The sequence below is a fragment of the Trichechus manatus genome, unplaced genomic scaffold, assembly GCF_000243295.1.
Source record: "Trichechus manatus latirostris isolate Lorelei unplaced genomic scaffold, TriManLat1.0 scaffold00052, whole genome shotgun sequence".
In the NCBI taxonomy this organism is placed as follows: domain Eukaryota; kingdom Metazoa; phylum Chordata; class Mammalia; order Sirenia; family Trichechidae; genus Trichechus; species Trichechus manatus.
Window position 1 is genome coordinate 3313237 of NW_004443988.1, and position 20345 is coordinate 3333581.

Here is a 20345-nt window from a genome sequence, read left to right on the forward strand (position 1 = left end):
AGTTTTAATTTAGTATTTATGTTATTTAATATTAATATTTAAATATTTAGACATCTTTAGAGTCTTTGAATCCAGTGATATTAGTGTCCTATAATGTTTATTATATATTTATGACTCTAAGAGTTATATATGCTTTGTCTAGAAAATTTTAAAAATATATTAAGAAGAACTTGAAAATCACCTGTAATTTCACCACCCAGAAGTAACTGCTGTTAACATCTTGGTGAATTTTATTCTGACATTTTCTGTTCATGGATTCATATATATTATACGTATAGTTATTTTTTAAAACAAATACGAATTTATCATTATGAGATATTTGAATGCATCTGCATACTGTTTTATCATAATGATGACCGATAATTTATATATACAGTTTATCGTTGGCAATTTAGATTATTTCTTATTTAATAAAAAAATCTGCATCTATCCTCAGTTGAAGCTGAAGAAAATTAAAACAAGTCCACGAGAGCCAAAGTAGAACTTTAAGTATATCCCACCTGAATTTAGAGACCGTCTTAAGTATAGATTTAACGCATTGAACACTAATGACCGAAAACCAGACAAGTTGTGGAATAGCATCAAGGACATCATACATGAAGAAAGCAAAAGGTCGTGAAAAAGATAGGAATGAAAGAAAAGACCAAAATGGATGTCAGAACAGTCTCTGAAACTTTCTCTTGAATGTAGAGCAGCTAAAGGGAATGGAAGAAATGATGAAGTAAAAGAGCTAAACAGAAGATTTCACTGGGCGGCTTGAGAAGACAAAATAAAGTATTATAATGCAACATGCAAAGACCTGGAGTTAAGCAAACCAAAAGGGAAGAATACGCTCAGCATTTCTCAAGCAGAAAGAACTGAAGGACCTACTTTGGTGAGTAGCATCTGGGGTCTTAAAAGCTTGTGAGTGGCCATGTAAGATACTCCACCCCGTCTGGAGCAAGGGAGAATCAAGAAAACCAGAGACACGAGGGAAAGATTAGTCCAAAGGACTAATGGACCACAGCTACCACAGCCTCCACCAGATTGAGTCCAGCACAACTAGATTGTGCCCGGCTACCACCACCAACTGCTCTGACAAGGATCACAATAGAGGGTCCTGGACAGAGCTGGAGAAAAATGTAGAACAAAATTCAAACTCAAAAAAAAAAACAAACAGACTTACTGGTCTGACAGAGACTGGAGGAACCCTGAGAGTATGGCTCCTGGACACTCATTTAACTCAGTACTGAAGTCACTTCTGAGGTTCACCCTTCAGCCAAAGATTAGACAGGCCTATAAAACAAAATGAGACTAAATGGGCACACCAACCCAGGGACAAGGACAAGAAGGCAGGAGGGGACAGGAAGGCTGGTGTTGATGGGGAACCCAAGGTCGAGAAGGGGAGAGTGTTGACACATCATGGGGTTGGCAACCAGTGTCACAAAATAGTATATGTATTGTTTAACGAGAAGCTAATTTTGCTCTGTAAACCTTCATCTAAAGCACAATTTTAAAAAAGAACTGAAGGAAAAATTCAAGCCTCAATTTGCAATATTGAAGGATTCTATGGACAAACTATTGAACGACACAGATAGCATCAAAAGAAGATGGAAGGAATACACAGAGTCACTGTACCAAAAAGAATTGGTCTATGTTCAACCATTTCGGGAGGTAGCATATGATCAAGAACTGATGGTATTGAAAGAAGAAGTCCAAGCTGCACTGAAAGCATTGGTAAAAAACAAGGCTTCAGGAATTGACTGAATGCCAGTTGAGATGTTTTAGCAAATGAGTGCAATGCTGAGAGTGCTCAAGAAATTTGGAATACAGCTACCTGGCCAACCAACTGGAAGAGATCCACATTTGTGCCCATTCCAAAGAAAAGTGATCCAACCAAATGCAGAAATTATTGAATAATACCATTAATATCACACGCAAGTAAAATTTTGCTGATGATAATTCAAAAACGGTTGCATCAATACATCAACAGAAATTCAAGTCAGATTCAGAAGAGGACATGGAATGAGGGATGTCCTTGCTGATGTCAGATGGGTCTTGGCTGAAAGCAGAGAATACCAGAAAGATGTTTACCTGTGTTTTATTGACTATGCAAATGCGTTTGACTGTGTGGGTCGTAACAAATCATGGATAACATTGCAAAGAATGGGAATTCCAGAATATTTAATTGTGTTCATGAGGAACCTGTACATGGACCAAGAGGAGTCATTTGAAGAGAGCAAAGGGATACTGCATAGTTTAAAATCAGGAAAGGTGTGTGTCAGGGTTGTATCATTTCACCATACTTATTCAATCTGTATGCTGAGCAAATAATCTGAGAAGCTGGACTATACATGAAGAGGAACGCAACATCAGGATTAGAGGAAGACTCATTAACAACCTATGATATGCAAATGACACAGCTTTCCTTGCTGAAAGCAAAGAGGTCTTGAAGCACTTACTGATGAAGATCAAAGACCACAACCTTCATTATGGATTACACTTCAACATAAAGAAAACAAAAGTCCTCACAACTGGACCAGTAAGCAACATCATAATAAACAGAAAAAAAATTCGAAGTTGTCAAGGATTTCATTTTACTTGGATCCACAATCAATGCCCATGGAAACAGCAGTCAAGAATCAAACTGCATATTGCATTGGGCATATCTACTACAAAAGACCTCTTTAAAGTGTTAAAAAACAAAAATGTCACTTTGAGGACTAAGGTGTGACTGACCCAAGCCATGATATTTTCAGTCACCTCATATGCATGTGAAAACTGGACAATGAGTAAGGAAGACAGAAGAAGAATTGATGCCTTTGAATTGTGTTGGCAAAGAATATTGAATACACTGTGGACTACCAGAATAAAAAACAGTCTTGGTAGAAGCACAGCCAGAATGCTCCTTAGAAGTGAGGATGGCGAGACTTGTCTCATGTACTTTGATCTTGTTATCAGGAGGTACCAGTCCCTGAAGAAGTACATTATGCTTGGTGAAATAGAGGGTCAGTGAAAGAGAGGAAGAGCCTCAATGAGAAGGATTTACACAGTGGCTGCAACAATAGGCTCAAGCCTAGCAAAGATTGTGAGGATGGCATATGACCGGGCAGTGTTTTATTCTGTTGTGCATAGGGTCACTCTGAGTTAGAACTGATTCAGAGGCACCTAACAACAACAACAACATCCTTGTATTTAAATATATTTTAAAATTAACAGCTTTATTGAGATATTATTAACGTACCATAAAATTCATCCTTTTAAAGTGCATAATTCAGTGTTTTTTAGTATATTCAAGTTCATCTATGCTGTGCCGTGTATCAGTACTGAATTCCTTTTTATTGCCAAATAGTATTCCATTGTATGTGTATATCACATTTTATCTGTTAATCAGTTGATGGACATTTGGGCTGTTTCTAGTTTTTACCTATTATGATAATGCTGCTATGAACATTAATGTACAAGTTTTTGTGTAGACATGTATTTTCCGTCCTCTCAGGTATATGCCTAAGAGCAGAATTGCTGTTAACTCTGTTTAACTTTATGAGGAGTCACCAAACTGTTTTCCAAAGTGGCTGTACCATTTTACATTCCCACCAGCAGTGTATGAGGGTTATAGTTTTTCCATTTCCTCACCAACACTAACTGTACACTAATGAGAAAAGGTATCTATGGGATATTGCTAAAATAAAACAGGTTGCAGAATAATGTGTATAGATTGATCCCATCTGTGGGAAAAAAGTAAAATAATTATATAGAGTTGCTATATGTGTAGACAAAATCTGGGAGAGGCCACACCAAAGTTTTTTAAATTAAAGTGGGATTTCTAAGTTTACACATTTTTACATTTTTAATGTCTTTTTTTGAAAAACAAGCACGTATTACTTATTTTTCAATAAAAAAATTTAAAACTTTCTTACTGAAGTATGACTTACATAAAAGTACACAAATTTTAAGTGTATACTAAATGAATTTGAATTATTTCTGTTATCAGAAAAAAATTTATATTAGAGAATTTGTTAAATTTTTTAACATCTCTGTGGAAGTTCATTGCTTGTATATATTAAATATATTCCATAGCTTTCTACACTTTCAAGTGATCATTAGAAAAGACTTTACCTTCAAAAGACCATAACATTCAACAAATATTTGTCCAAGTTCTGCTATGTACCACATATGATTCCGGAGTATGTTTGTGAGCAAAACATACGTAGTCCCTGCATACCGGGGGCTCACCTTGTTCAAAAGAGAGGCATCTGTGGTACACTAGACAAAGCACTGGGTAGAGGTCAAGTCCTGACTATTTAATCTCTCTGGTAGGAAGAAGAAATGTGAAAACATTTCTTTTTAAAATTCTGATATGTTTGTTATTTTACCTTTGTCGTTTCCAAAGTAAATCTCTATTTTAATTTTCATTCAAAAATTGAAATGCGAGCTTCATATTTTTGTAGCACTTTTCAGTCCTATTTGGGCAGGCACCTATAAAAATGATCAAACTGTTTAAATTTAGCAGTATATAGTCATCAAGTATTTCATGACTTTGGTACTGCTGGAAAACTCATGCATGAATTTATGGTCTGAAAATTACTCGTTCTGGATTTCTGATATTGTTCAAACTATTTAATCATATTATTACCTTTAAATAAATTTAATTCTGTCAGTATAGGGTCTGTTATATGCCTTTGTTTCTATATATTATCCAGTTCTTTGTTTTGCATACAGAATATGCTTTTCAGAGAAAGAGAAAACATACTGGAAACTTTATTTTTATCATTTTGTTTCTTTTCCTTTCCAGGGAACTACCTTTAGAATTACAGGGGATTTTTGATAAAGAGGAGGTGGATGTTAAAGTTGAAGATAAGAAAAATGAAGTATTTATGTCAACGAAGCCTGTGTTCCAGCCCTTCTCGGGACAGGGTCACAGATTGGGAAGGTGAGCAGACGCTGGGTCTGTTTTCCACCAGCAGAGGCCTGAGTTATAGTCAACCCATCATTATTTTACCTGTGTAGAGCATGTGGGTAGAGCTTAGCGTTTCTCCATTGGAAATGAAATTCTTTATGTTAACTTTCATGAGTACTCCTAAGTCATATTTACCTTAGTGTAAATTACTATATGCTGGCACTACACTATAAAATCATGGAAGCTTTTTGGTTTTATTAAATTGTAACAGTCTGTCTGATTAAGGACATAGGCAGAATTGGATGAATAAATCATTTTTTTTGCCCTTACACCCACCACTTAAGCTTTACCAATTTTATTGAATACATATGCTAGTATTTTAATATTAGGGTTCTATTTCATAGATAGTTACCAGTGCCTCCAACTGTTCTATGATCAATATCTGAATTTTGAGGTACTAAAAATGAAAATGTGCTTGATAAGGTTAGTATCAATATCAAATTCTGTTAATTATTTTCACAGTGTGCAGTGGGTACCATGTCTAATTATGCCTCATGACAGAATATGCAAAGAGGTCAGATATGGATTTACTTTTATTTTTATGAATTCTCATTCATATTTTAATTATCAACATTGGTAAGGTGCATACATATTCATACATACATACATACAAAAATTTCTGAATATGACTTACAGAATGATAGAAAATACTTTGTTTCTTTTCTTTTTCTTTATAACCCACGGAGTAATCTTTGTAGCGAACTTGTGATTTCTTTTAGAAATTTTCCCCTGGGGAATACGTAAAGATAAAGTCCATAGACTTATCAACCCTATAAAATTATTTGTTCTGTAAAGTGCTATTCAAATACTACTAATAATACATTTATGTAACACTTTATAAGCTTACAAATTATTTGAATATGCATTTTGTTAGATTTTTACAACCATCATATGGGGTGGATATAACTAACAATAATTTATCTTTATGTTGTTACTGAGGAAACAACTCAGAAAAGTTCAGTGATTTGGCCAAATCACATAGCTAGTAAAGAGCAAAGGAGAACCTGAAAATATACTTTTAGAACAATGTTTTTTCCTTTCTATCACCCATTTCATTGTAATTGATAGTAAAAATAACCACCGTATACTTGGACATATTCCATTTGTGTGGTTATTATACCAAATGCCATGTGTGTATCTTTGTGTGTGTGTGAGAGAGAGAGAGAAACAACACTGAAGCTGTAGTACCTCCGTCTTTAAAGAACTGAATTAAGGTCGTATAGAAATAGACCTGATTTTCTGAGATCCATTTAACTCCTTGTCCATTTTATTTCAACAAAACATGTTTGTGGAACACTGAATATGTGCCTGAGCTACCTAACTGTCTTTGAAATGTGCTTAATCTGTTTTGAACACCAAGAAAGGGAAATTAAACCTATAAAGTATACATTCTTATTTTTCTAACAATAGTACAATACTTTTAAAGTTTCACCAAGGAAGACTTCCCCTCCACATCGTCATCATGATAGGTTATGGTTATATTCTACATATTCCTAATTCTTTCTATAATTCATTATAAATGCAAGGTTAAAATAATTTTAATATTTTAGTTATATGTCCTGGTTTAGAAAAACTTATATGAATCATAATCTTCATATACTTTTGTAATCTTATTTTAACACTGGGGAAGATTTGAAGAAACTTGCTAAAAATACCTTTGTCAATACTTTGTGCAGTTTAAGTCTTAAAAAACCTTGTAAATAAATACTGTGGTTGTATGTATTTGCGTTTGATTATCATTTGAACTTCTCTTTTGAACTTATTTTATATCCCTACCTATTCTCTCTTGGGCCAGTTTAATGAGAAAATAATTGATGATTTGCATTTTTAAGGAAATAAGAGAAAGGGTAGAAATAACCTGATTGGGATCTTGATGGAGAAATACATAGTTCTAACGTTACACTCAAGTTTCAGTGATAGGATTGGTAATTCAATTTAAAGAGAACCAGTCTTTAAGTGTATGTGTATACATCACCACCCAACACAATTATTTAGTCAAAACCTGTTATTTAGCTTATCCCCCATCTCAGTTATTTTCTGGAGTTCAAGTTTCGTTCCTTTCCTCCCATTAAGTCACCTGTGCCACTTTATACTGGAGTTTTTTGTTTTTGTTTTTAGTTACTGAAAGAAAGAAAATGTGAACTTCATGTTGTATCACATCAGGAGGCACATAATAACTCTTTGCCCCAGATGAATAATACAAAGAATCAGTGGTTTAACCTGGTAACAGTCAGATCTCTTTTGTTAAAAAGTTATGTTTTTCCTTTCACAGCCAGCAAGTGAGGTGATACTTTGGCATCATATGAACCTTCAGTTCACCACAGCCTGTTACTTAATTGCTTTAAATGTGATGATCCTTGCCCGAATCAGTTATTTCATTGTTGTTGTTATGTGCCCTTTAGTTGATTCCAACTCATAGCAACGCTATAGGACAGAGTAGAACTGCCCCAGAGGGTTTCCTAGGCTGTAATCTTCACAGGAGCAGATTTCCAGGTCTTTTGTCCCACTGAGCTGCTGGTGAGTTCAAACTGTAGACCTTTCAGTTAGTGGCAAGTGCTTAGTCATTGCACTACCAGGGCTCAGTTATTTCATTAGAGATTACCAAATGGTGGTCTTCTGTATCTGTCATTCCTTTTACATCTATTAAAGATTTTTTTATTGAGAGATATCATGAAAATATGGGAGGACATAGTATTAATTATGTGTAATAGACATGGGAGAAGAAACTTGGGGTACTGTTAGCAGTGACACAGGAAGGCTGAGTAGATTGGAGAAGTATGGAGAACTAGGAGATTCTTTATTAAACCATGGTATATAGTAATGGTTATACAGCTATTTTTGGAAAGCAGTATTAATGAAAACACAGAGTTTTGAAAGTTGTTTAATTTTTGAAATTACTTATTCAACAAATATTTTTTCAAGGGCACCTATTACATATTAGGCATCGAAGACACAAAACTTCCTTGCCTTTGTTTTGCTGCCATTCTAACGGGAGTAATAGCTCAATAAATTGACTTGAGTAATTTACAAGTGCCATCATGAAAGTAAGGAGTAACTGATGTTTAAGGTTAGACTAGCAAAGAGTACATCGGTAGAAAAATGGCAACAGGTTAAGGAACTCTTCAGCTCATTCTTGAGGATTCTCTTTGACCAGGCAGATGGTGTTGAGTACCATAGAGTCAGTTCCAACTCATAGCACCCAATAGGACAGAGTAGAACTGCCTGAGAAATCATTTTAATTCTCCTGAAGCCCAGATTTCTGAGGTCAATGGAGTTGGGGTAACTCCACCCAGGCGATTTGCTCTTAGGTATCTTTTTGAACCTTGAGCCTTTAAGGAACTGGTTTTCCTAAAGTCGCCTTCAAGTCAAACAATAGCCTGGTAAGCAGCTTAGGCATTGCACTCTTTTGGAGGGTTATCTTATGTGCTGTCAGTTTCGAGAAACAAGAACTCCAAGGTCTGACTGGAAGCTATGTTTTAGGACATATGGCATGTCCTTAATGACTCTTTTTACAACTGACTGACCCTGAAGCCCTGCATGTGCTCTGACTCTGTCTTCTGAGAAACCAACAGGAAAGGAATTTGCAGTGATCTTTAGAATCCTTGGAGCCCTGGTGGCACAGTTAATAGCTACGGCTGCTAACCAAAAGTTGGCAGTTTGAATCCACCAGCCCCTCCTTGGAAAACCTATGGGGCAGTTCTTCTCTGTCCTGTAGGGTCTCTCTGAGTCGGAATTGACTGGACAGCAGTGGGTTTCTTTTTTTAGGGTCCTTGGCGTCACAGTGATTAAACACCACTGCTAAGCAGAAGTTCGGCAGTTCAAACCCACCAGCTGCTCTGCGGGATGAAGATGTGGCAGTCTGCTTCTATGAAGATTTACAGCCTTGGAAACCCTATCAAGCAGTTCTGCTGTGTCCTGTAGGGTCACTATGAGTCAGAATCAACTTGACGGCTATGGGTTTAGTTTTTTTTGGGTTTTCAGGAGACTGTCCTGCTTGGATCCTGCCTATATAACCTATTTTCACCATCCCCTCTTTGGAGAGCCTTCCTGATACCTTCAGGTTGACACTGCCCAATTCAACTCTTATCTACTCAGAATAAATATATTCTGTTACACTAATTTTTGACGTTTCTCTGCATATTTAAGTTTTTAATGTGCCCCGTAGGGTTTTCTAGGCTATAATCTTTATGGAAGCAGATTGCCAGGTCTCTCTCTCAGAGAACCAGTGGGTGGGTGCAAACTGCCAACCTTTTGGTTAGCAGCTGAGTGCTTAATGTAGCGCCATCAGGGCTCCTGGTGATAGAGAAACTGGGGTGCCATAGAGTCGATTCCATGGACAGTAAAAGGCGGTGTTGCAGGTAGAGGAAATAGCGTGTGTAAGGGTGCAGGTGTGAGAACAAGTGGAGTCCCAGATTGCAGGTAGGTAGAGCACAGGGTAGGTATGGGTGATTAGCAAGAAATAAAGTCAGAAAGGTAGGTAGTTATGGATCCATTTTTGAAAGTGGGTTTTCTTTTATTGTCTTGCTAATGGGTCGCTAAGCAGTGAGAAGCAATTGAAGAATTTTAAGGAGGAGTATGGCATAAATCACTATTTTGTATCATATCCTGCATCACATATAGACGGCAGTTTAGCATACTGGGAGCCTTGGTGGCACAAAGGTTAAGAGCTCGGCTGCTAACCGAAAGGTTGGCAGTTCAAATCCACCAGCTGCTCCTTGGAAACCCTAAGGGGCAGTTCCGCTCTATCCTGTAGGGTTGCTATGAGTTGGAATCGATTCCACAGCAACGGGTTAATGCATTTTAGCCTACTGGTAAGAGCACAGGCTTGAGAGTTTCACTATCCTAATATGGTAGAAACTAACCACATGAAGGTATTTAAATTTAAACTTAAATATAAATTCAGTTCCTCGTTCACACTAGCCATATTTCAAGGGTTCAGCAGCCATGTCTGGCTAGAGGCGACTCTATTGGACAATGTGAATATAGAACCTTTCTATCATCTCAGAAAATTCTAGTAGACAGTGCTGCTCTACAGTCAGACTGCCTCGGTTTCCCAAGCCATCACTTACCATCTTACTGATCTTTGAGCAAGTTATTTAACATCCATAAGCCTCAAGTCAGGGCTAATATTGACCCTTCTTCATTAGGTTGTAAGTATTTAGTAAGACAAATGGTTATAAAGCGCTTAACCTCCATTTATGTGGCACATAGTAACATTAAAACGACTTTAGCTATCTGTATTTTTATGATAGCTTGAGGATAAAATTCCTTTTCTGCTTTTTAATAGATCCTTTTTTATCTGTATTTTGTATTTACAGCATTTGCATTTACATTTCTTGGTTTTAGTTTGAATGAGGTTTTTCTTTTCTTTTTTTTCAGATTCCGGCACACAGATTTATGATTTACAAAAGTCTTCATAAAGCTGTTGCTATTGTTGTTAGTTGCTGAGTATATTTAATGTAAAATTTGTATGGTAGTTGTTCAGTGATAAAGTTCTGCTCAATGTCTATGTTTTTTGGGTTTTCTTAGCGCCACGCCAAAAATTGTTTCTAAAGTAAAGAGTATTGAAGTTGAGAATAAAAACAATCTATCTGCTGTCCCATTAAACAACCTGGAACCCATCACTAACATACAGATCTGGTTAGCCAATGGGAAAAGGATTGTCCAGAAATTTAACGTTTCACATAGGTGAGTCTTCATTTCAATATTTATCTGATTTTTTTCCAAGTTTAAATTTCATTGCTGCTTTTTAGTTCCATCAACAGTTATTTTTAAGAACTAACCAAGGATTTTAATAAACAGTTCTGTAAACATAATATATCAAGACAATGGAAATTCTTGGATAATAATAAAATATTTCAGTCTGTTTTATGGATAATCATTTTACTAATCAATTGATTAGTTTTTATTTTAATTAGATAATGTAATTTTTAAATTTTAGTATTTTTAAAATCATACTGTAGCATTATGTATATTGTTATTTGTAGAAAAAGAATGAAAGTGCAGAAAAGTAGTAAAAGAAATAGAAGTCAATTTAAATTCCACCACCCAGAAATAGGAGCCCTGGTGGTACAGTAGTTACGCGTTTGGCTGCTAACCAAAAGGTTGGCAGTTCGAATCCACCAGCCACTCCTTGGAAACCCTATGGACAGTACTACTATGTCCTAATAAGGTTGCTATGAGTCGGAATCAACTCTGCAGCAATGAGTTTGGTTTCCCAACCTGATGACCCATCACACCCAAATATTTTAATGTGTATTTTCAATAAACAATGATACTCTCACACCTAACCACAACACAGCCATCTAAATCAAGAATTTAACTTAATACACTTCTACCAACTCGCATTTGGACCCTATTTCAAGGTTTGCCATTAATCTGCTATCATCCTTTATAGCGAAAGACCAATTCAGAATCACACATTGCATTGAGTTGTCATGTCTCAGTTTGAAATAGTTCCTTAATCTTTCCTTGTCTCAGACAAATGCCAGTGCTTTAGTATTTCTCTGTGTTCATGATTGTATTAGTACAGAAGTGAAAACCAAACCAAACCCATTGTCATAGAGTTGATTCCAACTCATGGTGATCCCATGTGTTACAGGGTAGAACTCTATAGGATTTTCTTTGCTGTAATCATTATGGAAGCAGTTTGCCAGGCCTTTCGTCTGTGCAGCCACTGGATAGGTTCAAACCATTACCCTTTAGATTTACAACACATATTTTTGGGGGACACAATTCAATCCATAACACTAACATAGCGGTTCTTTTTCCAGGATTTTATCATTATGGACATGCACGAGCATTTAGTTAAACAAATATATTCATCACAGTATTGTTTATATTGGCAAAAAACTGGAAATAGTATACGTGTCCTGCAGTAAAGGACTGAATAGATAAGTTATGGTATATTCTTTTAGTGGAGTAGTGTAAAGCCATTAAAAATTACATTATAGAGCATTTAATGAAGTAGAAAATTGCTTACTGAATATTTAGTGTAAAGAATGATGCTGTCATACAGTATAATTAGTTTTCTTATAAAATAAATATGTATGTTTGAATGTATTCATAGGCAAAGAAAGTTCTGGGGTGAGATTAATAGTGGTTTACTCTGGATAATAGACTTTCTATATTTTTTACATTGAACATGTGTATCTTGCATAATAAGCTAAAAAATTTTTTTTGAAGGATTACCTGATCCTTTGATATTACTCCACTACCTATTGTAAATGTTAAACACATAGAGAATACTTACTGAATTAATGAATCCAAATTCTGTAATTTTTTTTATGGCACGTGAACTTCCCCTTCCCATTTATTCCCACTTTCACCACTTTAGTCCTAGTCCCGTATCACTACAAACCTAGATTATAGTAATCTTAGCTGTCATACCTATCACCAGTGCCACCCCCAATCCATCTAGTAGACCATCTCCAAACTCCTAATTCCAAACACACATTGCATTAGTCACATTTATTTACTTCATCTAAGCATCTTTGGTTTTCAGGTGGAAAAACTCACTCAAACTAAACTCACTAAGTAACTAAGCATAGAAGACTGGGCTTTCCGAGGGACTGGAATAAAAACTAGAGAACGGTTAGGAACCAAGCCAGGCACTGTCTCCATCTCTGTTTGGAACCACAGGATTTCAGTAGCAGGAACTCAGGCCTGGTTGCTTAAACCCCTCAGTGGAAACTGATGAGAGTTGTTGTGTCCCAAATCCAGATTTCCAGGAGAGATGAGCTGATTGGCTCTACTTGGGTCAAGTTTTCATGCCTTGTCCAGTAAACTTTGGGTATGAGGTAGGCGTCTGCTGCCCACTGGCTTGGCATGGAAGAGTCAGGAATATTTGAACAGTGTATTTAGCTTTAAAACTTCTGTCGCTACAAAACCTTGTGGCTACCTTCTAAAGAAGCCTATAATAATGGTCTTGCTCAACATATGAATGTGCACCTTCCCCCTTCCCTACCAGCATTTACTCTGTACCTTGCTAAGCCAGTTGCCTCCCTATCTCCATCTGCATAGTTTGTCCAGTTCTCATCATTCCTTGTCCCTCACCTGTAATAGCTTCATTTTTCCAGCCTTTCCAAATCTTACCTGTCTTTCAAGACCACCCTCAAGTCCATCCACCTCCATGAATCTTTCCCCAGCTCCTTTAATCTTTATTGTCTTCTGGCTTTTTTTTAATGTTTATATTCATTATTATAAGCTTTAGCCTTTAGTTATCCAGTTTTTAGTACTCAAATAAATACACAGGACCATGTCCTAGACTTTTTTTGGTAATCCTCACAGATTCAATAGAGAGACACAGTGAATTTTAGTGAATTGATTGAATGGGAGTATTCTGTGTCTTTAGTGATATGCCACATTTCATTATTTGTGAGTTGCACATTTTTTCACATTTTAGCATCTCTGAAATAAGGACGTGTCCTGTAATCTGTTGGCCATATGGTAGTCATGTCATAATTATCTTTGCCTTAGTATCTGCCTCAAAACTTGCAGAACAGTTGTCAGCTGTGTGAAAGAACGTCCCAGAGATAGTAGTGGAGCAGTTTTTAAAAAAGTTCTTTGTCACTAACACAAACACAGTTGATGATAGAGAGGATGGGTATTATGTGGCAAACCATGTACATTGATGACTGAACTGAAAGTGATTCAGAAGATTGGAGTATGAATAGTGTTAAAAAAAAGTTTTAGGAATACCTTAACCATTTTGTTCTACTTATAGTTTTCATTGTATGAAAGCATGTGAGTGGTATGATAAATATTTAGGCCTAAATTAAGTAAAAATATTTTTTCAGTGAACATAAAATAAAAAAGTAAATGTTAAGAAAATATTTTGCCATAGTTTGATTGACTTTTTTTTCAGTGATACATAAAATAATAATGGGTCTTAAATCAATGGCATCTTAGTTTTGATGAACTGTGAGCACATGCCTCTCTCTCTCTCAGTGTGGGAATATATCTGTATGTACTTAGAGCCCTGGTAGCTCAGTGGTTAAGAGCTTGGCTACTAACTAAAAGGTTGGCAGTTCGAATCTACTAGCCGCTCCTTGGAAACCCTATGAGGCAGTTCTACTCCGTCCTGTAGGGTTGCTGTGAGTCGGAATCGACTTGACCACAACGAGTTTGGTTTGGTTTTGGCATATGTATTTAGGTGAGCATAACTTTGAGGTACCTTTAAGATTGCAGTGATCATGTTACATTATACTGACTAACTATGTTCATTATAATATTCTGCCTGCACTGAGATTAAGGATAAAGGAAAACATCAGAAATTACTATATTTAAGTGGTTTCCTAATTGTATTCAAAATACAACATAACCTGTCATTTAAGACCTACAGCCTCTTTTGTACAAGATCATTTGTTGGACTATTTCTGATGAGCTAGGTATATAGATGTATAAACTTGCTATTTTATAAAATTCCAGACATATACAAAAGCAAAGAGAAGCATATAATGAACCTCCATTATTTTTAAGCAAATCTCAGACTTCCAGATAGTTTCATCTGTCAGTATTTCAGTATGTATCTCTAAGAGATAAGGACTTTTAAAAAACGTAACCATAAAAAAAAAAGTAACCATAATAACCTATTGCACCTACAAAGCTTAACAGTAATTCCTTACTATCATCAAATATCTAAGGATCGCCCTTTTACAGTAGCCCAGTCAATCAGTTCTATCATATCATAATGTAATTCTTCTGTGTATTAACATAGCCAGATACCTACACAAGCTGTTATTACCTTAAACTCGTTAATTCAGATTTTCATGATGTTACGTTAATAGTTCATGCTGTTTTACAGGGTAAGCCACATCAAAGACTTCATCCAAAAATACCAAGGATCTCAGAGAAGTCCTCCCTTTTCTCTGGCAACAGCTCTTCCTTTCCTCAGATTGCTAGATGAGACTCTCACTCTGGAAGAAGCCGATTTACAGAATGCTGTAATCATTCAGAGACTCCAAAGAACAGCCGAGCCTTTTAGAGGACTTTCATAGCATTGGTTTTTGATAGACTAAGTGGAAAATTTGCAGAGAGATGATGGTTGTAAGTGGACATGCAAACCAAAATGGGAGAAAAGAATAGTCAAATTCACTGGACTTTTGGTTCAGGTACTGTTTAACTTTGAGATTTTTTTAGTAAGTACAAATTAGTGAAGTAAAATATGACTAGAAACTATATTCAGTGTACTTTTTCCAGAAGGCTGCTCAGAGAGAATATACTTATTTTCAAATACCAATTAATCAGTATAAGGCATATTATAATAGCTAATATGGTATAAAGTAGCAAATATGCTCACAGTCCCTTTCATTCAAACCAGTGTTCATTACCTTCCTACTAAAATGTTAGTTGTCTCAGATTAAAAAGATGGCAATAAAATAAAAAATCATACTTTGTAGGCTAATTGTTTTATAACTGAAATACAATTAAAAGGCTGAAAGGCACTATACCTTAACCTCAAAGTGTTCTCAATTTTCATTCTTTAATGGCAAGATATACTCAAATGTTAATTTGGCAACAGTACCTAAGGTGTATTTTCATTTAAAGTTCTTTTCTCTCCAGGAACACCACCAAACCAGTCCATCCTCTTTCTATTTTATTTCTCTTGAAAATCAGAGCTTTATTTTTAGCTGACATTTGAGGTTAGTCATTCATTTGCCAGTACTCATTTAGTATCTGATGTCTGTGTTGTCACACTATTAGTTGATATTTTTAGTTGCATCACTTAAAGTATGGTTTTTTATTTCATACATCAGAGTCAACCTGTGTGTACGTTAAAGGATTATTCATTACATTCTGATGCCACGAAGGAAACCATGGTTTGTATCTTAGACTTAACTGAAACCAGTTAGACCTTGATATTTCACTGTCAGATTAAATTTCTTTGCCTGAAAATGATAAGTTTGAGAAGCTTCTTTGTTGGTGGACTTTTGAATCAGATTTGCAGTGAAGTATGTATTCAGGGTGTCAAGGCACTAAGTGCTGTGCCTACTGCCTGTCATGTTTATAGGGCACTGGATGTATATACTGTAAAGCAGCAGTTCTCAAACCTGCTGGTCTCAACACTTTGGCTTATGTGGGTTATATCTATCAATGTTATATTAGAAATTAAAACAGTTAAAAAATATTCATTTAATAACAATAAGCATATTTCACATTAACATAAACAACATTTTTATGAAAAAATAGCTGTTTTACAAAACACAAAAAGAATTAGTGAGAAAAGTAGCATTGTTTTTTCCGTTTTTGCAAATGTCATTAATGTCTGACTTAAAGAAGACAGATGGATTCTCGTATCTGCTTCTACATTCAATCTGTTGCAGTATCACACATCATATAGCCACAGAAAATGCCAGTGTACTCTCCTGAGCAAGTGAAAATAGCAAATAACTTCTTGGTGTGAATATGAAAATAGTTTGAACCTTACAGACTCCCTGAAAGTGTCTCAGAGACCCTCCAGGGGTCCCCAGAACCATAGTTTGAGAACCAGTGCTGTAAAACAATGGTTTGCAGTAGTTCTCAAGCCCAGGGGAAGAGTCACGTGGGAAGCTTTTCAAAAATCCTCTGCCTGCCACCTACCACACACGTTCTGATTCATTATCTTTGGGATGAGTCCTACATCTCTGCATTTTTAATCTTAAGTGATTCTTAAGTATGTGGTCAAAGAACTACTCTTTGGGAAATTTTGCACTAAGCTTCCACCTTAACAAAGCCTGCATCCTTCACCATGGGCAGTAAAGATTTTCCACTGAAATGAGGCTGCTAGACCTCTAAGTTTTGATTCTCATCCCCTGCAGTTTGCTCTTAGAGAAGTTGTTCCCCTTTAACCCAGAACTAATGACATAAACCTGTTTTATCTCCTATCACAGAGACAAGGCTGGGAACGTTTAAATGAAGTTTTTATTAAAGGCTCAGGAATAGCAAAAGGGAAATATACATACAACTAGATGACCTGGCTTATAGAGCTGTATCTTGTGTTCACAGTCCATTTTAAGAATGCTTCTTTTCCTAGCTTCCAGCCTTCCGTGTGGCAGGTCCATCTTTTTATTGGGAAGGGAGGGAGGACAAAGGAGAGCCTTTCCCTTTTGTGCTTTTCCCTGAGAAATGAACAGGTACATAATAGAAAATAAGTATTTATTGTCAGCAATGTTTACAGCAATGTTAGAGCACTACCTAGAGTGAAACACAAATTATTGTATTCTTTTTAAAAAGGGTAAAATCAGTGAACGTCCAAATATAGAAAATAACATGATGATTGTTAATATATGCACAAGAATCTTTAAAGTGTTTCATAGAGGCCTGTATTATAAAGCGTTTTATAATTTTCATTTACATTATTATAATCAAAATATGATTCACCATGTATATCTATATAGGGACCTCTCATTGGGAATGTTCCATGTGTGCATATAGAAAAGCCTCCTTTGTGGATTTTCCTGTTACCCACAGTGTAATCAGAAGATACATTGGAGATTTTCTTGTGTGTACAGGTAGAATACACCCAGTGAGGGGTCTCACTAGAGAAGAACCTGTCATCAGCAATAATCCTCATTTTGAAACTGTGAATAATATTCTAAATATTATAATAATGTGAATAATATTCTGAAAAGTTTTTTAAAGTTAGAATCATTCATTAAAGCTTTTTGCCTGAAAGTTAAAAAGTTGTAAACCTAGGGAAAAAAAAATATACATATTTGTTAATTAAATGTGTAGAATACTCAAATAGGCTGACTTTGGAAAACAAACTGAAAACGTCCTTCCAAGGGAAGGAAGACTTGAAGATAAGATTTTAGATGTGGATTACCATTTGACCTAAACAGTTGTTTCCAAACTGTCATCTGTTTCCTGAAAACTGTTGCTAAGGCTAATATACAGAAATGCAGATTCCAGTTTACTGGTTAAATTACTATGCATTTATCCAGATTAGAAAAATGATCTTATTTATGTTATATACTTCTCATTCAATATGCTTTTCATTACTTTTCAGTGTGTTGAAAATATGTGTGCATTGATTTCAGTGCCTTAAAGTCTTTTGAAAGCAATCTTTTGCTAATGGTTAAAGATCTGTTTTCTTAAGGGTGTAATACTGTTCATTAAAAGGATCTGTGAAATAATATACACGTGTTTGTTATAAGATACCTACGTAAAGTGGCATTTGTCATTTTTACTTGGCAGTCATTCAGTTTGAGAATCAACAGACATTTATTAGGTGCCTTCTGTGTGTCTTCGTGGCATAGTGGTTAAGAGCTCGGCTGCTAACCAAAAGGTCGGCAGTTGGAATCCACCAGCTGCTCCTTGGAAACTCTATGGGGCAGTTCTACTCCATCCTATAGGGTCGCTATGAGTCAGAATCGACTTGATGGCAATGGGGTGGGGTGGGTTCTGTGTGTCAGATACTTTAACCAATGTTACTTTCATTAAATACTCAGAAATGTACAAATAGTATTTTTAATAGTACCTTAATGATTCTATTTATTTTTTAAACCATTCTTGGTGTCCTGAGTTGGACTAACATGACGACTCCTGGTAGGGTTTACTTCTTTGTTCTTTCCCTTTTTAAGTACAAACCATTTAATTAAAAAATTGCTGATCATACCAAATCCTCAGACAACAGTGGCTCATTTAGTAGAGATGAATATTTGAATCTTTGTTATTTGTTTTAAATGTTTTTTTTGTACAAGTAATTCATATTCATTTTAGAAAATTATAAAATATATGCTAAAATGTTTTTTAAATTACCTATTCCACCATCAAAGATAAGCCCTGTTAACATTTTGGTGTACATCCTTTCAGGTTCTTTTAGTGTCTCAGTCTTTAGTTTTGTTTTAATCAAAAGACAGCCTTCTTGGTTATAGTAATACTATTTCATCTAGTGAGATTTAACTTATTTGTCTTTTCTTATTAGAAATTAAATTAGGAACGTAACATCATTATACTAAAATAATAACTGTTAGGAACAAATTCTTTTTATTTTAATTACCTTTCTGCGCAAAAAAAAAAAAAAAAAAATTTTTTTTAACCTGCTTTTCAGTACTAAAGATGCAGTAGTATACACAACAAACTGCAAGTATTGGGAATGAACTGTTTACAAGCCTGCTAAAAGTACATATAAAAGGATGTATATAAAAGTAGATTGTCCAAAGAAATTTAGCTTGAATTTATGTTTAGTTTCTAAGGAATTAAATATTTAGCATATGCATTATCTAAATTATCCTTCCACTATTAATGGGGCTGCAATCAAGGAAGCATTTTGTAGATCAAGGAATTGCATAGAAAATGGAATGACTTCCCTTAAACTGGAGAGTGCATCCATTAGAAGATTCAATTGTGACAAAAAATCCAAAGTAACAGTGGCTTACAAAATAAAATTTTATTTATTTCCCACACAAAAGTCCAGAGGGAAGCAGTTCAGGACTGGTAGTTCAGTTTCATGAAATCATCAGACTCCTGTATAGTTGATCTGCCTGTCTCAGACAAGTTAACTGTGGGCCAAGATAGTGATGGCTTCACTTTCAGTGCTTCAGCAGGAAGAAGCACACTCCTTTCCTTTTCTTTTTTTAAACAGCTTTCTTGGGATGTAATTCACATACCATACCATTCACCCACTTAAAGTATACATCTCAGTGGTTTTTAATATATTCACAGGGTTGTGCAACCTATTACAATCTAGTTTTAGAATATTTTTGTTCTTTCTAAAAAATAAAAAAAAATATATACCCATTAGCAGTCATTGCCCACCCGTATACTCAGTCCTGTTATTGTTGGTTGCTATGGAGTTGATTCTGACTCTTGGACCCCATGTATGCCAAGTAGAACAGCTCCATAGGGTTTTCAAGGCTGTTACCTTTCAGAAGCAGATTGCCAGACCTGTCTTCCAAGGTGTCTCTGGGTGAGTTCAAACCACCAGCCTTTTGGCTAATAAAGCACTTAATTGTTTGCACCATCCAGGGACTCCTCCCTCGGTCCTAGGTAACCACAGATCTACATTTTGTCTTTATAGATACATGTACTGTGGACATTTATAAATGGAATCATACAATATGTGGTCTTATATGACTGGCTTCTTTCAATTATACTGTTTTCAGGGTTCACCCATGTTGTAGCATGTATTAGTACCTCATTCCTTTTTATCATTCAATGGATATAACATTTTGTTTATCTGTTCATCAGTTGATGGGCATGCGGGTTGGTTCCACCTTTTGGGTATTATGCAGTTATTTATAATAGTGGAAAAAACTATCTTAAAAAGCTACAGGTTTTTGGGTGGACATTATTTTCATTTCTCTTGGGTAGATACCTAGGAGTGGAATTGCTAGGTCATATAGTAACTCCATATTTAACTTTCTGAGGAACTGCCAAACTGTTTTCCAAACCTGCTGTACTATTTTACATTCCTACCAACAGT

General features: G+C 35.6%; 1 protein-coding gene across 1 annotated transcript in view; it reads left to right on the forward strand.

The window, feature by feature from the left end:
* Positions 1-18955, forward strand: part of UBXN2A (UBX domain protein 2A) — a 63940-nt gene extending 44985 nt beyond the window's left edge. Inside the window, exons 5-7 of the mRNA XM_004377560.3 lie at positions 4775-4912; positions 10469-10627; positions 14745-18955. Coding sequence (XP_004377617.1) covers positions 4775-4912; positions 10469-10627; positions 14745-14937 — 490 coding nt within the window. The 3' untranslated portion in view covers positions 14938-18955. The remainder of the gene's footprint in view (positions 1-4774; positions 4913-10468; positions 10628-14744) is intronic.
* The last annotated feature ends 1390 nt before the right edge of the window (positions 18956-20345 follow it).